Below are 27,906 nucleotides of genomic sequence, written 5' to 3'. Positions count from 1 at the left end.
ATATGTTCATTGAGGTTCACTTATAATATTAGTAAAGTTATATATATATATATATATATATATATATATATATATATTGCAAAAACATTCATATATTTGTAAAACATGATCATTTTCCACCTCATTCCGACCCTCTGTTGGAAACGCTGCTTCTCCTTTAAGACTTGACAGTAAACACCCGCTGTTCTGATTGGCTCTCTGCTCTTAACTGACCTGCCATCTCACTGCTCACTGCTACAGTGTGGGGCTACTCAAGTGATAAGGTAAAGTAGGCGTTGGTGTATTGTTCTGGAGTCGGTCAGATTCAAATGTCTACCGCAGTGTGACATCACAGTGTGGAGGAAGGAGAGAATGAGTCATTTTGGCAGCTTGGTTTCAACAAATGCTCTTTTTGTAGTGAGGAGGAAGTTTTGAGTTCTGAAACTTACAGTGTGTTTTAGTAGTAGAATGATCTCTTACATTTCAAAAGATCAAGGAAAAGTCACAAATGCTTGGCCAATGCATTGCAAGTGCACAGTCCTATTGAACATACTTAATGTGCCTTTGTGCATTACTGTGGCGTTAATAAACCTCAGTACTCAAGGGGGTGGTAGAGATACCTTCAAATCTCTGTGCCATTAAACTGAATTTTCTTTAGACAAATGGGTAGCTATAAACATGTTGACTGTTTAACTAACTTTAGTGAACATACTAACTTTAATGTGAAATTTTTTGAGTGAAACAGGATTTTCAAAGAGAAGAAAATTAAGGTTGCAGGTAGAAGTGGTATTTGCATAGAGTATGCTTTGGCTCTAAATGCCAAAGTATTAATCGTTTTTCTGCATGTCGGCATGTCTCGTACACAGCTGCACAAATTTTGTCATCAGCACAGTATGCGCAAACTCTCGGGAACAGTCGAGCACTTAGCCTTTTAAAGTATACTCTTTTGACCACAAGCCCAGATGACGCATGCGTTATGACTGCTTTGTGATACAACAGCAGAAGCATGAGCCGATGACGTGCAAAAATGTGGACTGTCCGCTTGTCTAGAAAATCTGAGCTGCACCAGACAGTCCTTGTCTTTGTGCGTCGTTAGCAGATGTGCCTGCCGTTAACTGTACTAAGAGTATTACAAAGCAGTCGTAGCGCACGCGTCATATGGGCTTGCAGTCAAAAGAGTATACTTTGAAAGGCTGAGTCCTTGACTGTTCGCAAGACAGAACGGCACACAGAAAAACTAAGTATACCCTAGCCTTAATGCACGACTAAATGTGTTTTTTAGTTTGAATGTTGTTTTGTTCTTTGAATATTGTTGTTAGGGTATAAACTGGGATAAGACTTCAAAAAGCTCACACACAATTACATCGCTGTTATATTTCTCTCTATAAACTCCCAAAAGCTTTTTGGCATGTAGATTTGATTTACCTGCATGCTATAGTCGGGTGATGTGTCTGTTATGTTTGGCTCTGTCATCTGTGAGTTGTGTCACGCCAGTTCCGCCTCACTTAAACACCCCGTAAGAGGTGGCGGTGTTAGCTCACGTAAGTGTTATGGCCCGCGGCCCTGTGTGCGTGACTGTGCGCTTGTCTGTGTAGCCTGAGGGTGGCCTCAAAAAATGATGCCTGGGTTCGACACTAAAATCTCTCCTTGAGGAAACACAAAGAAGATGAACGATCCAAGAATATAAAAATATTAGAGGGAGGCAAAATTCTTTCTGAGTGATGTAAAGCTGTGAGCAGCCAAGGCCTGGATGCTTTTTGTGGTTTCTACATGTTTGGATGGTCTCCTTCAAAGATCTTCGAATATTATGTAAAGAGATGTCTGCTTAAAGGGATAGTTCACCCAAAAATGAAAATTCTGTTATGTAATTTATAGAGATTTCCCGATACTGATACTGGTATCGGAATTGGGTATGAAACCATGCTCGTACTTGTAAAAATGCTCCAAAATACCAAAAACCCATACCATCTGATGTACTAATGTTAGTCCCTAAACATTTAGCACACATACTAAAATCATGTTATGTCCTACTGTGATTGTTAAACCATAAAGGTAAAACCAAAAATTGTAAAACCAAAACAGGTATCGGTATCGGTATCGGCGAGTCCTAAAAAGGAAGAACCGGTACTTGTACTCGTTCTCAAAAAAATTGTATTGCGGCATCCCTAACATTAAAGTCAGCACGAAATAGTGTTTGCAACCCATTTTACTTCGTAATGTAAAACAGGATATTCAACAAGAAAAATATAGTGGGTGGGAAATTATTTGATCAGTCAGTGGAGCAGGCTATTTAATTTTGATGAAAGATTATGACAAACATTATGTCTTCAGAATAACACATGAAACTTTACAATAGGACCAGAAATGTTTATTAAGAAAGTAAATAGGGTCCATTTTGATTTCATGTTGAAATCAAGTAATTCAAAGACAAAATGTTGAAATGTGTCAAATATATTTAATTTTGTTAGAATAACTTGTTATTCAGTAAACTTCTGTTACTGTAAATACCCCAGCGAGTGCTGCCACCTTAAGACATCTGAAGTGAGAAAACTGTCGTTCCCCAGCGCAGCTGAACTAACAGTGCAGGCAGGGTGGCATGACAGCTGCCAGGCGATGTACCAACCATACGGTTCCCAAAAGTAATCCAGACGAGCCCTCAGCACACATGTGGATGAAAAACTGACAAAGTACATGTTATTTCTTCAAAAGGTCTAATTAGCCTGGTTATTTTGATGAGGTCAAGATCTGGATAGATCTGTTTGATTTCTTTCCTTCTGGACTAGTTTTGTGTATAGCTTTAGTGTTTGAAAAATGTAGACTGGCATTTAGCAGTGCACCCAAACTTTGGGCATGTCTTTTCATTAAAAATAACAAATAGTAAATAATAAATAGATAGGCATGAAAACTGAGGTTCTTTATACAATCTAGAACACAACCCTAATACCTCGAAATCTTTTTCCTCATCTTCTCTCAGTTCTCCATCTTTCTGACATGTGATTTGAGTGTAGACCGACCCAATGACCTCCACGGCCACCCTCTAAACCACTGAGAGGAAAATGTGAACAAATGCCTCAATTTATGTCCATACATTCACATTGAGGTGGGAAACATGAGTTATTGCGTGGATATTTGATATTAAGTTAAATTAGGTCCCACCTTCTGCTGTAATGGTGAGGACATTTGTTATATCCAAACGCTCATGCTCTGAGGGAACGCTGAGTACCAGATGAATCTTTAGAGGATTTTTAATGCACATATCTTTCTCTTTTCTTCTCTTTGGCAAAATTAGGATTCCTTGATCAAGTTAAATAATAGAGACTGGGGAAAAAACTGAACTCTAACTTTGAGATTTGTAGCATCTCCTAATAAACGTAATGGTCAGAACACAGTAGTCTAGCATTTTGACTCAGAAGGTCTCAATTCACACTTTACATTACTACATAAAGGTTATCACCAGCTTTCGCGACTGATGTCATTGGAGAACCTTTAGAAGTTCCACAAAGAACTTTTTTTTTCTTGAATTCTTAAAAGCAGCAATCAGTTTATCGATGGTTTTTAGAGCCTATGATTATACATCAATAACTTTCTAATCTCCAAAGAACCATAAAGCATCTCAAGAACTCTATACAGCCAAAAATGGCAAAAGTATAGGGGTCTTTGTTGAATCAAAGGTGGAAAGAACCTGTGGTTGTTGGGAAGGCAAATGTAATGATCACTATTGCTCATACTTAATTGTCCCGAACAGGAATAATACCTCAAATCATGTGGCTTGTTAAGTAGAGGTGTACTTTTACTTTTCTTTGATCTTCGTTCAGTGCCAAAAAGAAGTTCGAAATAGCTGAGCAATGACATATTGTTTGCAAACATTCAGACACCATGCACGCTGCAGGGGGAGGCATTTAGGGGAGCATTTAAATATGAGGATGCTTAAGACTACATGTAAAACATCAGCTTATATTACATTAAAATGTGTTATCAATGACTTCATAGTAGAATAATAGAGTAGTTCCCCCTGGACATACGGGTATAAAAGGAGCTGGCTCGCAACCACTCATTCAGATTTTCTCTTCGGAGCCGAGCGGTTGTGTTCAGCGAGCTGAATTACTCTGCCGATCCATTCACCTCGAAAAGCTGTTGGATTTACGGCGCATTACAGCGGCTTCTCCCCCTCTTGCACTGGTGAAGTGCAGAGAACGCCCCTGGGCACTTCAGCAGCTAAAAGAGTGTATTCTTCCTACTGAAAGTGTATATTTTCACTTCTAAAAGAGTGGCATTAATGGAGAGCGTCTTTTTAAAGATGCCTCTCCATTTGTGTGTATTTCCTGGTTGCAGTCATTACCTCTCCACTTCCGATGGCCACGATCGCGGTCTTACATGCTTGGGCGCTGCCCATGCGGAGACAGCGTTTGTGGACGGGTCATGTTCTCACTGCGAGAGCGTGACCATGGCAACGTTGCGGTTGCGGTTTTTCCTTCATTAGAGGGAAAGACCACCCCAGTGGCTCCCCACCTTTGTCCTTCTACCTACGGGTTTGAGGCTGTGTTGGTTAGCACTGGGGGCGATTTGGGGACCCCAATGGAACCACTCCGCCGGGTAACTCCCCGCGGACCTCCAACTTTCCAAGTACGCTCGTTTGCCCTGTTGGGATGAGACCGCCGGCTTGTCTCAGGGTGAGTTCGCAATCTCGTTTGGGTGCTCGCGAAGTGGATGAGCTCTCGATTGCAGCATCGGAGAGCGGGCTGTCCAGTCTGACGCTGAGGACTTGACTGGGCTCCCACCTTCGGGTGCTGTCGCCCAGTCGCAGCCTGACGCACAGGTGGCAGCCATGCTTGCCCGGGCGGCTGCGTGTATTGGGCTGGAGTGGAACCCTCCACCCCCCTGAATCCTTGCAGCCTGAGGATTGGTTCCTGGACCCGAAGCTCCGCTCATGGCCACGCCCCGCCCTGGTCCCTTTCTTCCCGGAGGTGCATGAGGAGCCCACGAGGTCATGGCGGGCACCTTTCACTGCCCGGACCCGGTCTCTGAGCTCCTCCGCTCTCACTACCTTCGATGGTGGGGCTGTCAGGGGGTACTCGGCGATTCCCCAGGTGGATAAGGCAGTTACAGTGCACCTGTGCCCACAAAACGCAGCCACCTGGCGGGGCCGCCTGAGACCCCCGTCCAGTGCCTGTAGGGTTACGTCGTCTCTGGCGACTAAGGCCTGCGGTGCCGCTGGACAGGCTGCCTCCGCCCTGCACGCCATGGCTCTCCCTGCAAGTGCACCAAGCCAAGGCGCTAAGAGAACTGCACGAGGGTAGTTCTGACCCGGGATTGATGCAGGAGCTGCGCTCGGCGACCGACCTCGCTCTCCGGGCGACGAAGGTCATGGTGCGAACTCTCGGGTAGGCGATGTCCACCCTGGTGGTCCAGGAGCTCCACCTATGGCTCAACTTGGTCGAGATGTGGGAAACTGACAAGGTACGGTTCCTTGACACCCCATCTCCCAGGTCAGCCTGTTCGGCGACACCGTCGAGGACTTCGCCCAGCAGTTCTCGCCGGTGAAACAGCAGACGGAGGTTATTCAGCACAGCCTGTATTGGCGCGGTTCAACACCTCGTCCTCCTGCTGCAACAACACTGGCTCCACCGCAGCCCGCCCCTGCGGCCCGGCCCCGGCATGGAGCCACCCGCAGGAAGCAGACGCCACCCGTCTCACGGCCGGCCACCAAGAACCCGAGAGAGGCTTCGAAGCACCCTGGAGACAGGTGACCCAGACACATGGAGACCTGCTGCAGGCCTGGAGATGCTAAGCAGACCACTCCATCCCCCGGTGGAGGGCCGGGAGGAGAATCCTTTGCCCGAAGGGCTGCAGCACCTACACGTTCAGAAAAGGAGCAGTTTCCTCTTTCCCTGGGTCACATATCCGGTGCTCACGGCCATCGTTATCACGACCACCGGCCACCGTTCCTTTATGGCAGGTATGGCACTCCAGGGTCGGCCCCCCGGCACCTGCGCACCCAGCTGTGGCACAAACACGCCCACACCAGGTTGGTTCCGACGGACTGCAGGGACCTTGGTCCCCCTCACCCAGAGCATGGACGCGTGGCTTGCGCTTCCCAACCCGTCACGATGGCTGACCCGGACCGTCCGACTCGGCTACGCAACTCAGTTCGCCAGGCGCCCGCCCAGGTTCAGCGGTGTCTGCTTCACCTCGGTGAAGGGTGAGAATGCCGCTACCTTGCGTGCGGAGATCACTACCCTTCTACGGAAGAGTGCGATAGAGCCTGTCCCTCCGGCCGAGATGAAGAAGGGTTTTTACAGCCCCTACTTCATCATACCGAAGAAAGGTAGTAGGTCCCGTTCAAGATGCTGATGCAAAAACGCATTCTAGTGAGCGTCTGGCATCAAGATTAGTTTGTGACGGTAGACCTGAAGGACGCGTACTTCCACGTCTCGGTTTTACCTCGACACAGACCCTTCCTGTGGATTGCTTTCGAGGGCCAAGCTTACCAGTACAAGGTCCTCCCCTTCGGCCTGTCCTTATCCCCTCGCATCTTCACGAAGGTCGCAGAGGCAGCCCTTGCCTCGCTAAGGGAAGTGGGCGTCCGCATCCTCAACTATCTCGACGACTGGCTAATCCTAGCTCACTCTCGTGATGTGTTGTGTGCACACAGGGATCTGGTGCTCATGCACCTCAGCCGACTGGGGCTTCGGGTCAACTGGGAAAAGAGCAAGCTCTCTTTTCTCAGTTTGGAGTTGGACTCAGTCTCAATGACGGCATGCCTCATGAACGAGCGCGCACAGTCAGTGCTGAACTGTCTGAAGGCGTTCAGATAGAGGACAGCGGTCCCACTGAAACTTTTTCAGAGGCTCCTGGGGCATATGGCATCCTCAGCGGTGGCCACACCGCTCGGGTTGATGCATATGAGACCGCTTCAGCGATCTGTCGCCGCCTCTTCAGCCCTTGGACCGACCTAGCATTTCTACGGGCAGGGGTTCCCCTAGAGCAGGTCTCCAGGCTTGTTGTGGTTGTGATGGACGCCTCCAAGGTGGGCTGGGGCGCCGTATGCAATGGGCACGCTGTCGCCGGCTCTTGGACTGACCCGGGGCTGCGTTGGCACATCAACTGCCTCGAGTTGTTGGCAGTACTGCTCGCCCTGCGGAGGCTCCGGCGTTGATCCAGGGCAAGCATGTGTTGGTCCGGACGGACAACACGGCGACGGTAGCGTACATCAACTGCCAAGGTGGCCTACGCTCCCGATGCATGTCACAACTTGCCCGCCGTCTCCTCCTCTGGAGTCAGCAGCGCCTCAAGTTGCTACGAGTCACTCACATCCCAGGCGACCCCAACACCACAGCAGAAGCGCTGTCACGACAGGTTACGCTAAGGGGAGAGTGGAGAATCCACCCCCAGGTGGTCCAGCTGACTTGGAGTCGATTCGGTCGAGCACAGGTAGTCCTGTTTGCTTCCTGGGAATCCACCCATTGCCCGCTTTGGTACGCCCTGACCGAGGCACCCCTCGGTATAGATGTGCTAGCACACAGCTAGCCCCCGGGACTACGCAAATATGCATTTCCCCCAGTGAGCCTACTTGCACAGACCCTGTACAAGGTCATGGAGGATGGGGAGCAGGTTGTCCTAGTAGCACCCTATTGACCCACCCAGACGTGGTTCTCGGACCTCACACTCCTCATGACAGCCCCTCCTGGCAAATTCCCCTGAGGAAGGACCTTCTTTCTCAGGGACGGGGCACCATCTGGCACCCGCGACTAGACCTCTGGAATCTCCATATCTGGCCCTTGGACGGGACGTGGAAGATCTAAGTGGTAGACACGATCACTCAGGCTAGGGCTCCCTCAACGAGGCGCCTGTATGCCTTGAAGCGGTGTCTGTTCGCTAAGTGGTGTTCTTCCCGACGCGAAGAGCCCCAGTGATGCGCAGACGGATCGGTGCTTTCCTTCCTGCAAGAGAGGCTGGAGGGGCAGCTGTCCCCCTCCACCTTGAAGGTTTATGTATCCCCCATTTCGGCACATCACGATGCAGTAGATGGTAAGTATTTGGGGAAGTATGACTTGATCATCAGGTTCCTGAGAGGTGCTAGGAGGTTGAATCCCTCCAGACCGCGCCTCATCCTCTTGTGGGACCTCTCTGTAGTCCTTTGGGGTCTATGGGGAGCTCCCTTCGAGCCCCTAGAGTCAGTTGAGCTTAAGGAACTCTCTTTGAAGACTGCCCTCCTGACTGCATTCACTTCCATCAAGAGGGTAGCGAAACGTGCCTGGAGTTCAGTCCGGGCTACTCTCACATGATCCTGAGACCCCGACCGGGCTATGTGCCCAAGTTTCCCACGACCCCATTTAGGGATCAGGTGGTGAACCTGCAAGCACTGCCCCGGGAGGAGGTAGACCCAGCTTTGGCGTTGCTGTATACGGTGCGTGCTTTACACATCTATTTGGATCGCACGCAGAGCTTTAGAAGTTCCGAGCAGCTCCTTGTCTGCTTTGGCTGACAGCAGAAAGGGAGCGCTGTCTCCAAACAGAGGATCACCCATTGGGTCATTGATGCCATCGTGATGGCATATCATGCTCAGGACATGCCGCCCCCTGTGGGGCTACGAGCCCACTCTACTAGGAGTGTGGCAGTCTCCTGGGCCCTAACCAATGGTTCCTCTTTGGCAGACATCTGCAGAGCAGTGGGCTGGGCAACACCCCAACACCTTTTCGAGGTTCTATAATCTCTGTGTTGAGCCAGTCTCGTCCCGTGTATTGTCAGGTGCAAGCAGGTAAGTTCAAGGACAGCTGGCCGGGTGTACCGCTTGCACATAGAGCCTTTCCCCTCCCATGAGGTGAAGATGTGCACTTTTGACTCCCAGTTGTGTTCACAAGTTGGATGACTTTCCTCCTTAGCCCTGTGGCAGGCGAGTTTGCGGAGAAACTCGCTGTCGGCCCAGTACATGTGCTAACTAAGCCCTGTACTGGGGTAGGTGCTTCACATGCGCTGCTTCCCCATAGGTGACCCAATATGATATATCTTCCGCTAAATCGTTTCCCTGTCGGTAAACTGCATCTTCCTTGGGCAGAGGTTCCTCTGCCCCCGGTCACCGTGTTTGTAGAACTCCTCCCCCGTTGGGTAGGAACTACTATGGGACTTCTCCACATGACATACTTCTGACAAGACTCGGTAAGACAATGTGATTTATTTCCACTCAAAATACCCCCCCCCCCCCCGGGTGGGGTGTGGCTCCGTGGTGTCTTCCCCTTGGAGTGACACCCCCCGACGTAGACACTTGTGGCCCCCAGCCGGTAAACAAAATTCCACTCTTTTTGGGGAGAAAAAACAGGAAAAGAGGCCACGGCTGGGCTAGTCTGTCCCTATTTGTTGGGCAAGTCGACTTGTTCCTAAATGACCGTTTGACGCTCATAAGAGCATTGGGGGAGGTTACGTGACGGCCTAATGCGCTGGCTACGAGGCACACAGTGGTCTGCCTGTCTCGCACCGCCAGTCCACATAACACAGTTCAGCTTATTGTGGCGTTTCATATAGGGTGCCCTAGTGTCACTACATCGACACAGCGTTGAGTGAGTGACAGATAGGGAACGTCCTGGTTACTTTCGTAACCCCCGTTCCCTGATGAAGGGAACGAGACGTTGTGTCCCTCTTGCCACAATACTGAACTACCCGCTGAAATGGCCGGGACCTTGTCTCAGCTCCTCAGCATAAAACCTGAATGAGTGGTTGCGATACCAGCTCCTTTTATACCCGTATGTCCGGGGGAGTGGCTTGCAAATTCCACTCGCCAATTCTCACTGGCCTTTTTTCAAAATCAGAGGTGTTTGGGGCTCCCAAGAGTGACCCCTAGTGTCACTACATTGACACAACATCTTGTTCCCTCCATCAGGGAACGGAGGTTACGAAAGTAACCAGGATGAGTTCACACGAGATCAGTAAAAGAATCTGTTTTAACTACTCAATGATGATTTAAAGTAATAAATATGCTCTAGATAATGTGTAATTTGTAATGTTTACCTTTTACATTCATGGCGTTAACATGCTATACGCGGCCATAATTTTGCACTGGTTACACTCTGTTATTGGAATTTATGATGACACTGATACTATAAAGATGGGTGTCTAAAAGAGTGTTAATGGGTAGAATACAGACAAAAGTATGATGATAGGCATATCTCACTTTGGGCAGATGTGTGAATGGCTTTTGTCTGCAGATGGCACATGAGTAAATGGGCACTTAAGAGTATTTGAGTAGATTTGATTCCTTTTGTAGACTAATTAAAAAAAATCGCATTACATGTTCTTGGAAAATGTCTCTACGCGGACAATCGTACAGATGTAGGTACATTTTCACCAGGACGCTAATAACTCTACATACTTGTGTGTTTATGTTGACTGATCTTAACTTACTGAACAGGAATTAGCTGTCGGCCTCAAAGTAGGTGGAGCTCCAGATCACTCCTACCGATAACACGGACCAATGGCAGTAAGAAGGTTTTTAGCAGTCGGTACGAAGTTTTCCTGAATGTTCACCCTGGTGAAGCTGTTACGAACCACAGAAACAAACTCAAAAGCCAGATTTTGTTCTAATTGATGTCACACCCGTTCGTTCTTCGATTTCATATGAAGTGTGCCATGGCCTTTAACTTTTTACAACAGATTTAAGATGTTTGGGTAAATTACGAGTTAATCTTTACTGGCACGTACCAACTGTAGAGAAAACTGTTAAATGACTGCTGCCTCTTTCCAGTTTTGTCCATGGGGTCTGTTCCTCACACAAAGATATCGTATTATTTCAGAAGATTTGGAATATAGCTTCCGAGTCACACAGACTACTTTCACAATACTTTTTTAATGCTTTTTTTGTCATTTTGGAGCTCGACAGTCCCAGTCCCCTTAAACCAGAGGCAAGAATATTCATAAAAAATTCACCTTTGTGTTCCACAGAAGCAAGAAAGCCATAAGTTGAGTAAATGATGACAGATTTTGGGGTGAACTATCCCAGCCTTTCAACGTTCAGTCAGAGATGACTGGTCAGTTTGTTGTTGCTTCATTATGTAAATCATTTTGCCGTGCAGAGTTGCATTCAAAGCTAAAGTGTTGAAAACATCCAGAGCTCTGCCGGGTTTGATAAAGACTCTGCGGGTTCCTCTCAGACATCAGTGGCTCTGACAAACGCCAGCAGGAGGGGGTGGTAAGATTGCTTTCAGTGAATCTTTTCGGTCTTGGCTGACAAAAGGTGGGCTTGTGAATGAAGTTCTTTGTGCATAAACATGAGTTCTCCACATCAAACCCCCATTCAGTCTTTACCGTGGGTTGAGATCGCAGAACGACCATCGTTGAGGGGCACACAGACACAAGGGCTAGTCAAAGTACCCTGCAGCTCTTCAGTAAAGTGCCAGGATGCCCCATGGCATGAGCCAATAGAGGGGCTTAAAGGGATGATATCATTGGGCACAGGACGCGTGATTGATGCTTTTCTGTGAAACTCTCTGGCACAGTTTGAGTCTGAATGTTGTTCTGTGTTGATGTCGAGATTGTCATGTTAGTACTGTACAGTGTAAACACAGTGTGACATACAGTGCACAAAGTGAGTCTCGGAGGAGTTGTGTTTCAATTAAACATGTACACACAATAGCAACGCTTACTGTAGTTACACTGACTCTGAAAACGCTATTGAAAAGACACTATATTCATGAAGCCTGTTTGGTTTAGACATTTTATTATTTTACAATATATAATTAAATATCTGTCTGTATGTCTACTTACCTGTCTGTTTACCTGTCTGTTTGTCTGTATTTCAACCAATCTATATATCGATCTATCTGTGTGACTGTCTGTCTGTTTGTCTGTCTGTTTACCTATCTGTCTGTCTATCTGTTTACCTATCTGTCTGTCTGTTTGTCAATCTGTTTGTCTGACTGTCTACCTATCTGCCTGTCTGTCTGTCTGCCTGCCTGCCTGTCTGTCTGTTTGCCTGGCTGTCTACCTATCTCTCTGTTGGTATATCTGTCTGTCTGTCTGTTTGCCTATCTGTCTGTTGGCATATCTATCTGTCTGTCTTTCTGACTGTCTGTCTATCTATTTCTCTGTCTGCCTGTCTGTCTGTCTGTCTATCTTTTTGTCTACCTGTCTATCTGTTTGCCTGGATGTCTACCTATCTGTCTGTTGGTATATCTATCTGTCTGTCTGTCTTTCTTACTGTCTGTCTGTCTGTCTGTTTGCCTAGCTGTCTACCTATCTGTCTGTCTGCATGTCTGTCTTTCTGAATATCTGTTTATCTTTCTGACTGTCTTTTTGTCTGTCTGTCTGCCTATTTGTCTGTCTGTCTGTTTGTCAACCTATCTGTCTGTCAGTCTGTTTTCTGTCTGTCTACTTATCTGTCTGGAATAATAAAAAATACATATAAAGTTATGTGTCAAATTAATATTTGTAACTGTTATGATTCATAAAATGGTTAAATATTGAAAACTGTCCTAATAATGACACTTTAAAAACATTGCTGTTTATTTAAAGCACATTTTGGCTTTCATTTATGACTCATGTTATATACAACCAAACAATATCTTTCACTGTCTTTTCTAAAAACTCACCGTAAATTAATGCTCTGATTTGAAAGAAATGAAGTACCAAACAAGAGGGTGATCCTCCCTCTTAGTGAAATGTGAATCTAATTACAATCTTTGAACTGACAATAGAGTGATATCAACTCTGACAACCGCCATACACTGTTATTAGCATGGATACATAACAAAACCATCAGCCTGACATAGAGGGTAACCAAAGGAAAATCTAATGAGGGCCCACTCGCACCATATGCGGCCCGGTCCTATAGGGGGCGTGGGGGGTGTTTGGGTCAAGTCATGGAGTTTGTACTCTGATTTCATAATCAAAACCTCCATATCACCATCCAAACCCCCACAAACACAGCATCCTTCATCAGTGTTATTCCCACAAGTTCACCCCTGCCTCAGCCGCGCGGCAACGATTACATTCAGACATAACATGAACCCAGCAGGAAAAAACGCGTTTTTGTTTTTGATTATAAAGCACAGTCATTTTTACCTGCTTTAGAGAAATATGGCTTCATGTTAAACCCTGCTGAAAAAAATAAATAAAAAATCTGACTAAACCAGGTTAATATGGTTTGTTAGTTTAAGCAAACTTAGTTAGTTGCTAGTCTCTCAGCCTGGTCAAGCTAGTTAGGCTCGTCTGTTTTGTTGGTTTTAGAGGGCTTTTGTTCATTTGTCAGCTGGCCAATCTGGGAGACTAGATGAATCATCTTAAACCTGCTAAGAATAGTTAGAAAAGCTACTTATATATTTTTTCCAACAGGGAATTGTGTTACAATTAAAATCTATGAGTAAATTCCCTGCTAAAAAAAGAAATGTTTTTTCAGCAAAACTTTGCTAAAACTTTACCTATGTCCGCGTTAGATTTAGATCTGACTAGCTTTCCACAACAACATCTTATATGAACCATTACAAGTTTTATAAATAAAACACCACTTGTTAAGATACACCATTGTATCCGCAAAAGGCTAGCTTTTTGTATGTTAGTTGTGTTAGTTTTAACACACTCTAGCGCCGAGGCTAATAACTGCGACTTAACGCTTTGTCTTTAACCTGGCACATGAGAGTGTAAAAGCTAATTACAGTGTGTCCCAAACCAGGCCACGCTGAAACAGGGTCAACATGCCCACAGACACATCTTGTTAATCGACACTTTGTGCCTTAAGCAATGCTAGCTGTCAGCACAGGAGTTAATTATTCAATTAAAGAGCTTCAATTAACAGCTCACTCATGACACAGACAGACAAAGATAAACTCAACAAAGACATTTTATTCTTTTGTAACCCTTGGGAAAAATTCAAATCTAATTATCTAAAAATGTTCATTGCTCTCTACACCTGTCAGGTCAAAGGAGAATCTATAAACAGACACTTTGTCAAAATGATTTGGCTAATCATTTTCGCTTCAGAGATGATAACACCCCTCACTTAAACAGGCATGTATGTATTGACAACTGTTTGAAATGTTTATATTTAAATAATACATACTGTGTCATATGCTATTTTTAAATAGTATGCATTAAACAGTTTATACTGCAGTAAGCAGTACCCTAGAATTCCATTCTGTATTTCAATGAAATCAGAATTCAGTAGGTGATCTTGAGGTTCAAAGGGTCGCTTACTAGTAAAACGTCTAAACCACATTAGCAGATGTTTGAAATGTGTCACTGGTCTTTAGATCAACATTATAAATTACTGAGAGGGGATTAGATCTTAAGAAACGCATGTGTGTTTACATGTAGTGGACTAGCCTGGATGCTAAGCTGAATTTGATTCCTAAAGTGACAACAGCTCTTGGCTATACTCAAGTACTGAACCATTGACCTTTATTCACACCCTGCAAACACACAAACAAAACCTGAGTAAAGTTTATGAAGCACTCAAACAGATCTCTTAACAGTATAGTGAATCTGCTAAAAGTTAACCTTTTGGAGAACACTAGCATTACTGCTAAGCTAACAGACATTTACTAAAAGCCACAAAACTCCAATTCTGATTTCATGGGGTCTTTAAAAAAAGACATATACGCACAAAAAATCAAATAAAACATAATGTTCCTAGGAACAGGACAGTATCGTATGAAGAATTAGTGAACAGCAAAAGTGGGGCCCTCTTGCAAAGTCTAACGATTACCCAGATCCCTCGCAAAGAGCGCGGCATGAGTGAGACTGACTGCAAACGACACATGTTTTTCATTCAGCTTTCAAACATGCCACACAAAAAAGCTTCTGCTGTGATTTTATGAGAGCAACATGAGGGAGAGAGACCGTCTGAATGATGGTCAATGAAAAACATTTGGAAGAATTACTGGAAGTCAGTTTATAAAATAAACTCAAATTCTGAGATGTATTTAAATTTGTCCGCACAATTCGGTAAAGATGTTTTGAATTGAACGCATCTTAAAGGGATAGTTCAAGCAACAATTAAACTTTTTTCTATTGAAATTTTGTGTAGTTTTGACTCATGTTCTGATATGCACCAGGTACTCTCGGGAAAGCATGGCTTTACTATTCAAAATAAGACAAAAGACAAAAAAAAAAAAAAAAAGCCATAAAGAAAGTGTTTTAAGGACAAACCCTTAAAATACAGACTCAGTGTATGGTCTTAATTTAGGCTGTTTCAGGAAGTGCTGTGGATGTTTATAAATATCAATGGAAGCCCCTGGATTTCTGTTAAATCTCATGGAGAAGCAAACACAGCGAGAAATAAACCACAGCTTCCCATCTCATTTGTTTACACGGTTTTGATGTTTTTGCAAAATGATAATTAGTGGTTTATGCTCATTATTCTCTGTTTCTTTTTTAAATGTTGAAAACCTTATTATCAAAGAATTGTTTATTTGAGTGGTGAAAATGTGAATGGTGCGTACACATGCTAATCTCACTGCAGCAGTGCTCAGGGGTTGTGGGTGTTTGTCAGAGCATTGCTGTGCGGTTGCAGGGTATTCTGGTTGGTTGTTAGGTAGTTGATTAACAGCCCACCCTCAAGTCTCTATGATATTAGCGTCTCTAGATATGACTCAGGTCCCTCCTTCAATGTAAATCTATGGGATTATTTTGCTTGTTTTATCATCTGCCAGGCCATAATTACGTCTCCTCAACAAGCCATGTTATTTGAGGTGTCATTCATTTGTTGCATTAACAATGTGGGATGAGTTACATGCCAAAGTAGATTTTTTAGGGATAGGGGTTTGTTTAAATCCCTAAACCAAAATGTGAGCAATAGTAAAAGTGATGCTTAGGGTTAGGGCTAGGGGGTTAGGGTTAGGGGTTAAAATTACTAACTAATCCAAAGTGTGAGCAACAGTAAAAGTAATGTTTAGGGTTAGGGTTAGGGCTAGGGGGTTAGGGTTAGGGGTTAGCATTACTAACTTAACAAAAGTGTGAGCAATAGTAAAAGTGATGCTTAGGGTGAGGTTTAGGGGTTAGGGTTAGGGCTAGGGGGTTAGGGTTAGGGGTTAGCATTACTAACTTAACAAAAGTGTGAGCAATAGTAAAAGTGATGCTTAGGGTGAGGTTTAGGGGTTAGGGTAATTAACTAAACCAAAGTGTGAGCGATAGTAATAGTGATGCTTGCCACTACAGTAATTATACAACTCCACCTACCAAACATAACATTTTTTTCTCCTATGTTTTCACCCATTGTCCTGTTTGAGATAACCTAGCTGATGTGACAGAGTCTGGACATTATCCTGTAGCGGTTTGTCCTGTCTGCTCTGGTGGTTCGTAGACTGCTGATCGCTCAAGCCTCTATTTTAGTTCTTCTCTTGATCACTGACCCTCGAGCAGATTCGAGTGACAGAAAGTGTGAAAAAGGAAGTGACTTCGGCTATTTTTTGCTCATAAAGCCATCCATGAGACACACTAATCATATTGTATAGTTTGGAGAACATTGGAACGGCCGATACTCTCGTCCACACTGGAACAGCGATTTCCTCCATCAAAAATGAAGTTTGAAACACTCTCGATTACCACATACTTTGGAAAATGATAACTTTAGGAAACTGAAAACGGATAAGGGTGGATGTGGCTCGAGTTCAGTTAAACTTGTATTATGTGAATGGAACTGCATTGGATTACTAGTTGTCTGTCAGTGTCAACAAAATGTAATAAACTGCTCAGCCTCTGCAACGGTTTTCCTTTTCGGTTGACGTCATCAAGCCCTCTTATTTTTTTTTTTTACAGTTTTTCAACCATCTAAAAGCACTTTTCATCATCCAATCAATTTGGATAAAAAATGACCACATTCCACATTTTTTTCTCGTTGAATAGCCTGTTTCATTCAGCAAAATGTCACAATATTGAAGTAAAATGGGTTGTGAACGCCGTTTCATGTTGACTAAGGAAAACAAAGCAGTGCTAGCCCTCGCTAACATGCACATACCTCGCTAACACGTTTACATTACACACTGATTGAGAGCGTAGTTAGCTGTGACCCAACAATGGATGGTTTCAGGTGTAATTTTGTACGCTTTCTAAATGAACAGCATCTTTGTTTAATTTACAGATGCGCACTACCTTCAGCTGAAGCTCTGGGCCAGCTGTTATACCCCCTCGCCCCCTAGGAGGGGTTCCACGGGGCTAATATGAATGTAAGAAACCACGTACACTAACGGCACCCACTGAAACGGCACTTTAATGCATCGCATTTTAATTATCTCCCTTATTCATTCACCATCAGTGCGTCTGCTCGCTCTCTCTGGCTCCGACAGACCTCCTTTTATTATCGTGCCAGTCTTAAAGATAATAAACTTCAGCTTTGAGGTAATTACTGAATCTGGACAAACCTGTGTGTTAAGCAGCACTATTACGAGCAGAGGTGATAAATCAAGGGCTTGAGGTGGCATGCTATAATCAGTCTTAGAGACTCTTGCAGTCTTAAGTACCTAGATTACACAAACAGCATGCTAACATGCATCTCACTGTTTGTCCTTCTACTTTTACCTCCAGCATGCTGATGTAGCTTACTAGAAGCTTGTAGATAACTAACATTTTGAGGTAAAACAGCAGACAACCAATGTCGTGAGATTGAAAACCCAGTCATATTTTTGCGATTCTGTTTGTTGACGCTAATGGCACAGAAGTTACACACTTCAGCTTTAAGCTGTTTATTTCCAGAAGAGCCAAACTCTGCAGATATGTTTGATATTGATATTGATATTGAAATAGAATGAGTTGCACACAACCAAATGCCTCTAAAACTATAGGAGGCCCAGTGGCAGCAAGACAAATCCCAGAATGCACTGTGGTGCTGGGTCTGGTAGTGTTTGATGGTTGGCATGGTGATGTTTGGTTAGGCCTTAGGCCAGCTTATTGTGCAGGAGTTTCCTGTCTAATTCCCCCTCCTGATTTTGTGAGTAATTCAGAAAGCTTTTTAATTGCGCTGCAAAGACCCTGGCCACTCAAAGAGCCATTATTGTTGTAGAGTACTTCCTGTAAGATGAGACCCATTTTCCCATTTAGATCCAGGGATTAGGGTACAACAAAGAAAAGAGGGGTTGTGTTTGTTTGCCCCAAATATTCAAAGCAGAATTACATCAGAAAGACCCCTTTAAAGTTAAGAAGGACCACGTTTATCTGATTTAGGCCCTCCTATAGTAATAGTCTGGATTTGAATGATTAAGGCCATTTCCTTAAGAAATTGTGCAGATGGCTCATTCTGTGCAAAAAATTACCAGGTTAGGGCACCTACGTACAAGAGAAAGCTCTGACAGAGCGTTTGATGTATATGAGTAACGCCATATGTGACTAGCATTGCTTCACTTATTTTTAAAAACCTCTACACTGGATGGGCAGAAGCTGATCTTTCATCTCATCTCAGAACTTATGCACTTCAGTTCCAGTTCCATTGATTACAATGGGAGTGATTTAGTTTGGTCACAACGCTCCACATGTGTCCAATGTAAGATGCATTTTAAGGGTATGGAATAAGTCACGTCAGTTTGAAATCAAGTGGGAATACAGCAAATTGGATTTCTGAAAAACACATTTGGGCCTGCCACTCTGAAATTCTCATTAGGCGCTTTTCCACCATGTTCCAGGAGCATTTCCACTTGAGCAAGGTTTGGTGTGGTACAACTACAAACCGTTCCAAGCCCAGATTTTCCAGCATGGTTAGCTGACCGTATTCAGGACAGATAATCGTTCTGGGGGAATGGGTGTTGTGACGTGACCACTCACGATTGGTCACTTGCTCAGTCAGTCCATTCTAATCCTGATTTTCGAAGCACCATGTCAACAAGCCTGGATCGGTATAGAACGGTATGGTTCCGCAACAGGAACCATTCTGCCCGATGATGGAAAAGTGGCTAACAAGTCAGCGGATGACCATGTCAGAGTGCATTGCAGCAAAAGTTAAAATTTTCTCAACTTTTAGTCACATGACAGAGTGTCAATTCTGCAAGCCCTTGCATTTTTCATCTACGACTTTGCGCCACACCGTTCATATTGAAAGGGATTCGCTGTATTCTCTGACACTGAGTAAACTCTAGTGTGAATGTGTCAGAGTGAACTCAACCACTCTGCAGCGTGCAACCCAAGCTGTGTTTGGTACAAGCACTGACACTGAAAAAGTGCAGCACCCAGCCGCACGTTCCCCAGATGTGAAAACAAATGTTATCACCTAAAGACTAATAGATGTGAGGGGCTTTACGGAAACTCTGCAGCCGTGGTGCAGCCCTGGGGGATAGAGTTCTGTGAAGCTCGTAAACGTGCCTCTTGAACTCTCTAGAGCGATTCTCTTTTGTTCTTCCCATTGCAACAGAACAATGGAGCTGTCGGCATGATAGAATAAGCCAGCCCGGTCCTCAAGTAAAGGAGGCCTGGAATTCAGCGGCCCCTGAGCCTCCCTGTGGGGTGGGTGGGGGGAAGGAGGGTGCTAGAGAACAGGCCCTGAACGGGGTGGGTCTTTGCGCTGACATGAAAAATGTGACGGCTAGAAATAACAGTGGTAATGTGGATAATTGAGGGCGGGCACAGATGAATGAGGCTGTGGTGTAATGTGTAGTTTTAATGACAGAGACCGAGAGTGGGTTAACGTTTGCTCTAAAGTAAAAAGCGGTGAGTGTTTACGCAGTCACAAACAATCAGCAATATTTGGGTTTACGTTGTGTATTTTTCATGCTTGCAATTACCCTAGTTTGTAGTTTGCATCTTTTTCCAGTTTTATTTTTGTTCCTCCTCTACACGGTAAGATCATGATTAAAGTGTGAAGTTGCCTTAACTAGACCCACGTGATTAGGATTCATTCGGTGGTCTGTGACTTCAGAGCGGGAGAATTCCAGCAGCGGTCGAGGTTCGCCACGCTCTGTCATGTTTCACTGACCCACTTCTCTCTTTCTTTTTGTTTTTGGCCTCTCTTCCCATCAGACCCTGCAATAATTCACCCACTGCATTAGTAATGGTGCATTAAACGATGAAGCTGTGTTGTCCTAGCATCCTCCTCTGCTTCCCTTACACTGAGTGCGATTATACTGTTTACAGTACATCTGGAGAGAAACGCAACGCTGGCCTTTTTGCAGAGAAAAGATGTGCAAAATGCATATTTAAAAAAATTGACCAGTTAGTGGGTTGCCTGAACGGCTTGTCGACTAATCAGTCTTAAGGAACCCTAAATTATTCAGCTGGTTTTGGGTTCAACTGACCACGATAGAATGCATTTCATAAGTGGAGTTAAAAGTTGGAGTATTTTTAACATGACATCTTAAATGCAACCTTCATAGCAGGATCAGAAAAGCAACACAGGACATGATGCAACAGCCAAAGAAATCCATCTGAATGTGTTTGACTGTTGCAGCGGTGCTTTTAAAGGGATGCATTTTAAAGACGCAACCCTTTCTTACCGAAAGGGTTTTACAGCGCGAACTATCTAGCAAATTAAGCACAGCACATTGTCAGCACGCTAATTAAAGGTATCACCTCTTGATGGACTACACCAGGGGTGTTCAAAAATCTGTGTCTATTCAAAATATAAATTAAACCTGGAAATAAAGTTTTAGGATTTTGCAGGTGCGATTCACCGAAAGGGCTAAAAAGTTGGCTTGTGATGAGCGAATGGCTTGCACGTGCGGCGCGATTCTCGTCACACTTTAATAGTGTTTAGTCTCCCATTCAGCTGATGAAAACACGCTGCGTGATCATGAGGAAGGATTACATCAAGATGTAGATTGAAATGCAGGTGCGAAAAACATCATATAAATAAAATAGTCTGCTCCACTCTCGCTATTGCTTGTGTGCTAGTGATTGCATGATTACAATGACATAATCTAAGAAATATTTAAGATTCCACACAATTTCGTGATCAGTAATCAAATAAGCAGATTTGTGACATTAACTGTGTTAACTCATTTTGTACAAAAGGACAGGTTTTCTTTCATTAAAGCACTTAAGATGCTCTGTGAAAATTCACATGCAGGATCATTATATCATAATCATTAGGTTTTGCACAAATGTTTCACTCAAAATGGTATGCTGATAATATAATTTGTAATTAAAAATAAACTATTAAATTAGAAAAATGCAAAATAGAAATATTTTCACAAGTGGACTCAAACTTCGGGAAATCACATACATGTTTTTTTTGGGGGGGTGGGGAATAAAAAATGAAAATAAAAAATGCCACTCCATGGCAAAAAATTTGCCGACCCCTGGACTACACTCTTATAATGGAATACACAGACTATCAATTAATTGCCAACAAAAGCCTTCATCAGCCAACTAACAAGGACAGTTGCATCTATGTGAATTTCTGCAGTTAATCCAGGATGAACTTCAAAGACATTAGCCATTAATATTACAGGTCATACATTTTTTTTTTTTTTTTTTTTTTTTGGATTTTCTCCTATTTTCTCCTCAATTTGGAATGCCCAATTCCCAATGCGCTCTAAGTCCTCGTGGTGGCATAATGTCAATCCGGGTGGCGGAGGACGAATCTCAGTTGCCTCCATGTCTGAGACCGTCAATCTACGCATCTTATCACGTGGCTTGTTGAGCGCATTACCGTGGAGACCTAGCGCGTGTGGAGGCTCACGCTATTCTCTGCGGCATCCACGCACAACTCGCCACGCGCCCCACCGAGAGCGAGAACCACATTATAGCGACCACGAGGAGGTTACCCCAACATGACTCTACCCTCCTTAGCAACCGAGCCAATTGGTTGCTTAGGAGACCTTACTGGAGTCACTCAGCACGCCCTGGATTCAAACTTGCGACTCCAGGTGTGATAGTCTTGTGCTGAGCTACCCAGGCCCCCAAAAATCTTTTTTTTAAACACTGGACCTTAACACTTACTTAGTTTACTAATTTTAAACCATGACCTGCACTTCACATAAGTAACTAATATTGGCATTATTATCATGCTGTTAGCCTTAGGTGAACTGGCCCCCACAGTGAGTCTGGTTTGTCCCAAGGTTATTTTTCTCTATTAACCAACATCTTGTGGAGTTTTGTGTTCCTTGCTCACAGGGGTTCTAAATACAATTATTATTTAATTACTTATTTTTAAACACAATTCACAATCGTATTTAAACTACACAATGATGACTCTAAGACTTTATAGATATTACAGTTTAATTTTCTGTTAATGCATGATCTTCTGTAAAGACACTTTGAAACTATGTGTGTTGTGAAAAGCACTATACAAATGAAAATGACTTGACGTGACATAAAGCACTGCTGTATTGCGCTAGCATCCTACTCCTTTGCTGAACATATAGTGAAAATTGCAAAGTTGGTCTTTTTGCAGAGAAGTCAACTTAATTTTTTAAATCAACTAGTCAATGTGTTGCTTCAGTGTCTAGTTGACTAATCGGTCTTAAGGAAGCCTTGTATAATTTGGCTGGTTTTGGGTTCACCTGACCATGATTGGATGTGTTTCTTAGGGGTTGCTTAACTAAGATGCGTTTTTGCATTCAAAAACAGCTAGTCAAAGCACAACTGAATGGAACAGAATGCAGGAGTCTTGATACGCATTTTTAAAAGTTGGACTATTTTTAACGTGACACGTCATCTTAAAAACACAACATTCGTGGCTGGATGCTAAAAAAAACAGTGCGAGACATGACGCAACGGCCAGAGATGTCCAATTAACCGCGTTTGGCTGTAGCGGCAGTGTTTTAAATGGGTTAAATTTTTAAATGCAACCCTTTCTTATCGAAAGAATTTTACCACGCAAACTGTCTAGTAGATAAAGCACAGCATGCTGTCAGTATGCTAATTAAAGCAATGCTGCTAAAAAAATATCCAAACATATAAGTATGAAAAAATCTAGATGAACAAGTCACCTCACTTGTTGGCCAGTCAGTTATTAGTCAACTAGTCAACCATTGTGACCCTTTCCAAGAGCCGTTAACAGTATATAGCGCAGTTCACTGAGCAGTTGCGTTTTAATAGGAGGAGCTCCTACTGCTAAAGGTCAGATTGGAATGGCTTTGCATGTCAGACTCTATATTTAATCACTTAAAGAGGGGGCCAAATGCATAAGATGCTCCAGACTTGGTGATGTGTTTTCCACAGCTGTGTGGCATTATTGTTGCAGTGCCCTCTTTGAATGTCAGGTGTGTTTTATAGTGTTTTTAATCAATTAACGTCAAACTAAGGCATTTTCCATGACAAATACTATAAAGAGAGCGCTCGACTCGAAGCATATTTTTTTATGCTTTGAGGTTTAGATAGTGCTATATTAATGTACAGAAACCATGCCATGTACTCATCGGGCCATGTGTAGTGCATTTATGACGGTGCCAACTGTAGACTTAGGAATAGATTGCTTTCAGTCACGTCAGACATTAAAGAATTTATGTGCAGGTACTTGGATCTTAATAGAAAGACATTTCAGTGTCTCTTTTGCTTAATTTGTGATTCTCCAGACATACTTTAATATAAACAGAACAGGCTCAAACAGCCAAATCTTGAGCACAACTGAATGAAACAATCACCCAAAAAATTCTGTCATCAACATTCTGTCATCATTTGCTCTCAAGGTGTTCCAGACCTGGATGACTGTAATGACCAGGGGCTGTGAAGCTCCTAAAAGGATCTCCTTTAGTGTTCCAGAGACGAAAGCAAGTCGTACAGGTTTGGAACATTGTAAACAAAGTAAATTATGACAGAATTCCAATTTTTGGGTGCACTATCCCTTTTATTTTCACATGTGAATGTGAGCAGTTCCACCTGGAAGATGGCAGCAAAAGAGAAACAGGAAAGTAGCGGGTCATTTCCTGTCCTTTGGGAAGGTCTGTCACATTCTGTCAGACAGGAGAAGCGATTGAGAGAGAGAGAGTGCTGACTCACACTAGTTCTGTTGAATTTAAATTCTCTGGAGGAGCTGCTGAGCACCCCAGGTGTAGATAATGACCCGTGACCTCTGACCACCCCAGGTCACCCTTCACCCACCCACTGCTGCGCCCTGAAGAATGTTAATACAGACCAATATAATACATTCTTACCAAGGCAAGCATCATTTTAACTATTGCTCATGCTTAGTGCTAGTGATTTGAACAAACCCCTAATGCTGAGTAATGTTTGTGCTACAGACATGAATGATACCTCAAATAGTGTGGCTTTTTGAAGAGAGGTGTGCTGTTACTTTACTAAGAGATCATGCTTAAAATGTAATGATAAAAGGTAAAAAAAAAATCCAACAGATTTACATTGAAGGAGGAACTGAAGCCATACCTAGAGCCTACTAGACCAACACCTTAGCAACCATATAGCAACATGCTCAAAACCACTTAGAACACCTTAGCCACCTCATAACATTGTCATAGCAACCACCCAGAACACTCAAGCAACTACACAGCAACATACTCAAAACATCTCTAGTAACCACATAAAGTGCCATAGCAACCACCCAGAACATCCTAGCAACAGCATAGCAACACACTAAAAACCACACAGAACACCTTAGCAACCATATAGCAATGACAGAGCAACCATCCAGAACACACTAGCAGCTGCATAGCAACACACTAAAAACCACACAGAACACCTTAGCAACCATATATCAATTCCCTAGTAACAACATAGAAACATGCTAAAAAACACACAGAACACCTTTGCAACCGCATAGCAACATGCTCAAAACCACTCAGAACACCTTAGCAACCTCATAGCATTACCATAGCAACCACCCAAAACACCCAAGCAACAACATAGCAACCTGCTCAAAACATCCCTAGTAATCACATAGAAGTGCCATAGCAACCATCTAGAACACCCTAGCAACCACATAGCAACACACTAAAAACCACACAGAACACCGTAGTAAACATATACCAGTTCCTTAGCAACCATATACCAACATGCTAAAACCACACATGGTACAGTAGCAACCATATAGCAGTGCCTTAGCAACCATCCAGAACACCCTAGTAACCGCATAGCAACACACTACAAACCACACAGAACACCTTAGCAGCTATATATATCAATTCACGAGCAACAACAGAGCAACATGCTAAAAACCACACAAAACACCTTAGCAACCACATAGCAACATGCTCAAAACCACTCAGAACACCTTAGCAACCTCATAGCATTGCCATAGTAACCATCCAGAACACCCTAGCAACCGCATAGCAACACACAAAAAAGCACACGGAACACCATAGCAAATATATAGCAATTCCCTAGCAACCATATACCAACATGCTAAAAACCACACTGAAAACCTTAGCAACCATATAGCAATGCCATAGCAACCACCCAGAACAAGGAACCGCAGAGTAAAGTCCTGGTAACAACCTACAACACCCCAGCTATGAGGCTGCTCTGAAAACAAAAGAGTGGAAGACGTGCGTTCATTTAAGCGTGGCTTGGAAAGTTTGAAGGAACTCCAGGAATGAAAGACTAACTAGAAAGAAAACCTTGTTAAGACTTTAAGATATAAAACAGCTCTTAGCACATGGCACTATAAAGTGCGGCTTCACCCAAAGATCAACTGTGGTTTCTCGTTATCACAACTGCTAATGAAACCCTTATACCGTTAATGGGATGTCCCGAGCCAACGCCAGCTTTATTACAGGAAAAGTGCTGATTTGATTCTTTTTTCAAATAAAGCGATTCAGCCAAAGGATTTATATTGAAACAAACCGCCAGCAAACATACAGTATATGGCAGATTTTAAAATATTGAGTTGTGGGGAAAAAGCTTTTGGTACAAAAGTTCTTGTTACTAAGCAGCAACTGTATTTGACTTTACATCTTCTGCATACAACACCTCTCAGATTTTACGCCACCCAGATGCTTTTGTTTTGTGTTGATTTTGGGGCCAATTAAATTGTATTTTTACATGCGTAGGGGACACGGTTTACTCTATTTTTGTTCGGTAGGGAGATGTTCTGGTTGGCACGGCCCAGCATGCCGCAGCGAAGCCAGGCAGAGGAAAATTCTCCCCGTGCTGTCCACCCCAGTTTGCGTCCTGGACGGTTTTAGCCTTCCTAACGTCCATCATCTGTACGAGTTCAAAGAGTGTCTAGCTGCAGGTCTTTGTCAAAAGCCCAGTTGGATATCTTTTATGTTGGAGATGTAGGATTTCTTAGGATACTTTGATTATTTATTTATTCCCCTACTCTTGTGTGATAGTGCCAATATTTTACACGAAACTGCTCAGTGTGCTCTGAAATTCATGTAACTTTATTGTAGCGCTGTTGCCTTTGAAATTTCTTTTTAGAAAGTCTTGCTTCTTTTCTGGGTTTTTTAAGTCTCTCTCTCTCTTTTGCAGGCCCCCATCATATATTCCCAACTTTCCATTCGCCGATCCCCATCGATGTGCGTCACCATGAGGGAAGATACCACTACGAACCCCATGCGCTCCACGCCTTACACGGGTAAGCCTGAAGCCCTGTCTCTTGTCGGTCAGTTTCTCTTGTTCTCTGGTTTGTGAATATAAATAATCTCTACACTTGCAAATAAAGCATGCGCTTTGTTTACCCCTGCAGTCAGAATACACGCAGACACACAGGGACACAGGTGATCCATAAATTATCTGCATACGTATTAGATGTTGGAAACTTTCGTAAAAAGGCATATGTTGTTCATATCAGAGCTTGACATTTGGATTTGTCTTTCAGTTAGAGGTACTTTCAGAACGACTCTTTATATTGAGAATCAAAGTGAAATCTGGGCTACATCATCTTAGTAAGTCATTTACTTTTTGATTGAACCTTTTAGAAAAAGGCTAAGCCCTCTCCTTGTGTCCGTGCCAGGCACAAAACTCAAACTTGAGGACGGCTGAATCTCCAGTCCAGGAAAGAGGAAATATCAAACATCTGGAAGACAGAATATAAACTTTTCTTGCTCTCATCAAGGCATTGAGTAGACTATATTTTCCAGAGCAGTTTTCTTGTGTACTACTGTCGTGGTCTATGGACGGCAAGTATGCAATTCAGGAAGTTGTCTTAAAAAGGTATATAAGGAGTAGGGAAGCGATACAGATATTCAGGCGATTCAATTTCTGAATTTTCTTCATGCACCAGTCCGGTCCAGAAAACTTCAATTCGCCTAGCCAGAACTGCATCCTCTGGTTCAGGTGTATCGGTTGTTTCTCTCGGCCGAGGTAATCCAGTAATGTAGGTTAACCTCCAGACCTTCAGAGCTTCATGTGTCCCACGTGATTTTTCAAACGGATCAGTGGCGGTATTGTAGAAGCTGTACATAAAGTGGGCTGCACTAGTTTTTGAAGTTACACTTTGTTGTTTTTCCTTAAATACAACACCTTCAACTTTTTTTCTCTCTCCTCGTCTCGTTTGAAACGGGGTCTGGAGGCTCCAAGGTAAGTTTATCTTAAGAGAGCGAAATAAATCGATAGAATTCAGGAAGTAGTGTTCTTACATTTAAATTCACAGATTTTGATGGTGATGCATTCGGTCTGGCCGCTAGCAGCTAGCCTATTCATCACACACAGAGTCGCGTTGGGGGGAGACTAGCTGTCGCAACGCTCGCTCATGTTGATTAATGTGATTTGATCTTGACAGTGGACCCCTAATTCATCAAGACCTTGATCTAGCTGTCTTTACCTCTGCCTGAGCCAAATTCATCTAATTACAGGGACATTGTGCGGCAAATTAAGTGTGGTGTCGCCCACGGCACGCCAAGGCACTTTGTTACCGTTGCCGGGCAGTGTGTCAGGGGTCTCCGTGCTGATTGGCTAACATGACATCTCCGTACAGTACGTTTTATCATTGTTTGCATATAAAATAATGAGGGCGCTGGTTATTTTGTCAGAGCTGTCACTGGAGCAGCCGTTGGAAGCTTCCCTTGTGGATCTGGTTCTTTCGTTCTTCATTTTTTTGTCCATTTGACAAAGTGAGAGCGAGAGAAGGTAGCTTTTTTTCTGGAGCTGGTTGAAGTGTCAACGGCCGGTGCGATTCATCTG

The 27,906-nt window shown here is 43.7% G+C and overlaps 1 protein-coding gene across 1 annotated transcript in view; it reads left to right on the top strand.

Annotated features, from left to right (window-relative positions):
- The window catches only part of LOC127427725 (zinc finger protein GLI2-like), a 94,856-nt gene that overhangs the window by 30,602 nt on the left and 36,348 nt on the right, over positions 1–27,906 (top strand). The window contains exon 3 of the mRNA XM_051675512.1: positions 26,254–26,359. Within this exon, the coding sequence (XP_051531472.1) occupies positions 26,254–26,359 (106 nt within the window). The remainder of the gene's footprint in view (positions 1–26,253; positions 26,360–27,906) is intronic.

Source organism: Myxocyprinus asiaticus, chromosome 37 (assembly GCF_019703515.2).
Source record: "Myxocyprinus asiaticus isolate MX2 ecotype Aquarium Trade chromosome 37, UBuf_Myxa_2, whole genome shotgun sequence".
NCBI classification, from domain to species: Eukaryota; Metazoa; Chordata; class Actinopteri; order Cypriniformes; family Catostomidae; genus Myxocyprinus; species Myxocyprinus asiaticus.
The sequence above is the reverse complement of the archived record's forward strand: the minus strand, read 5'-3'. Positions and strand labels throughout refer to the sequence as shown.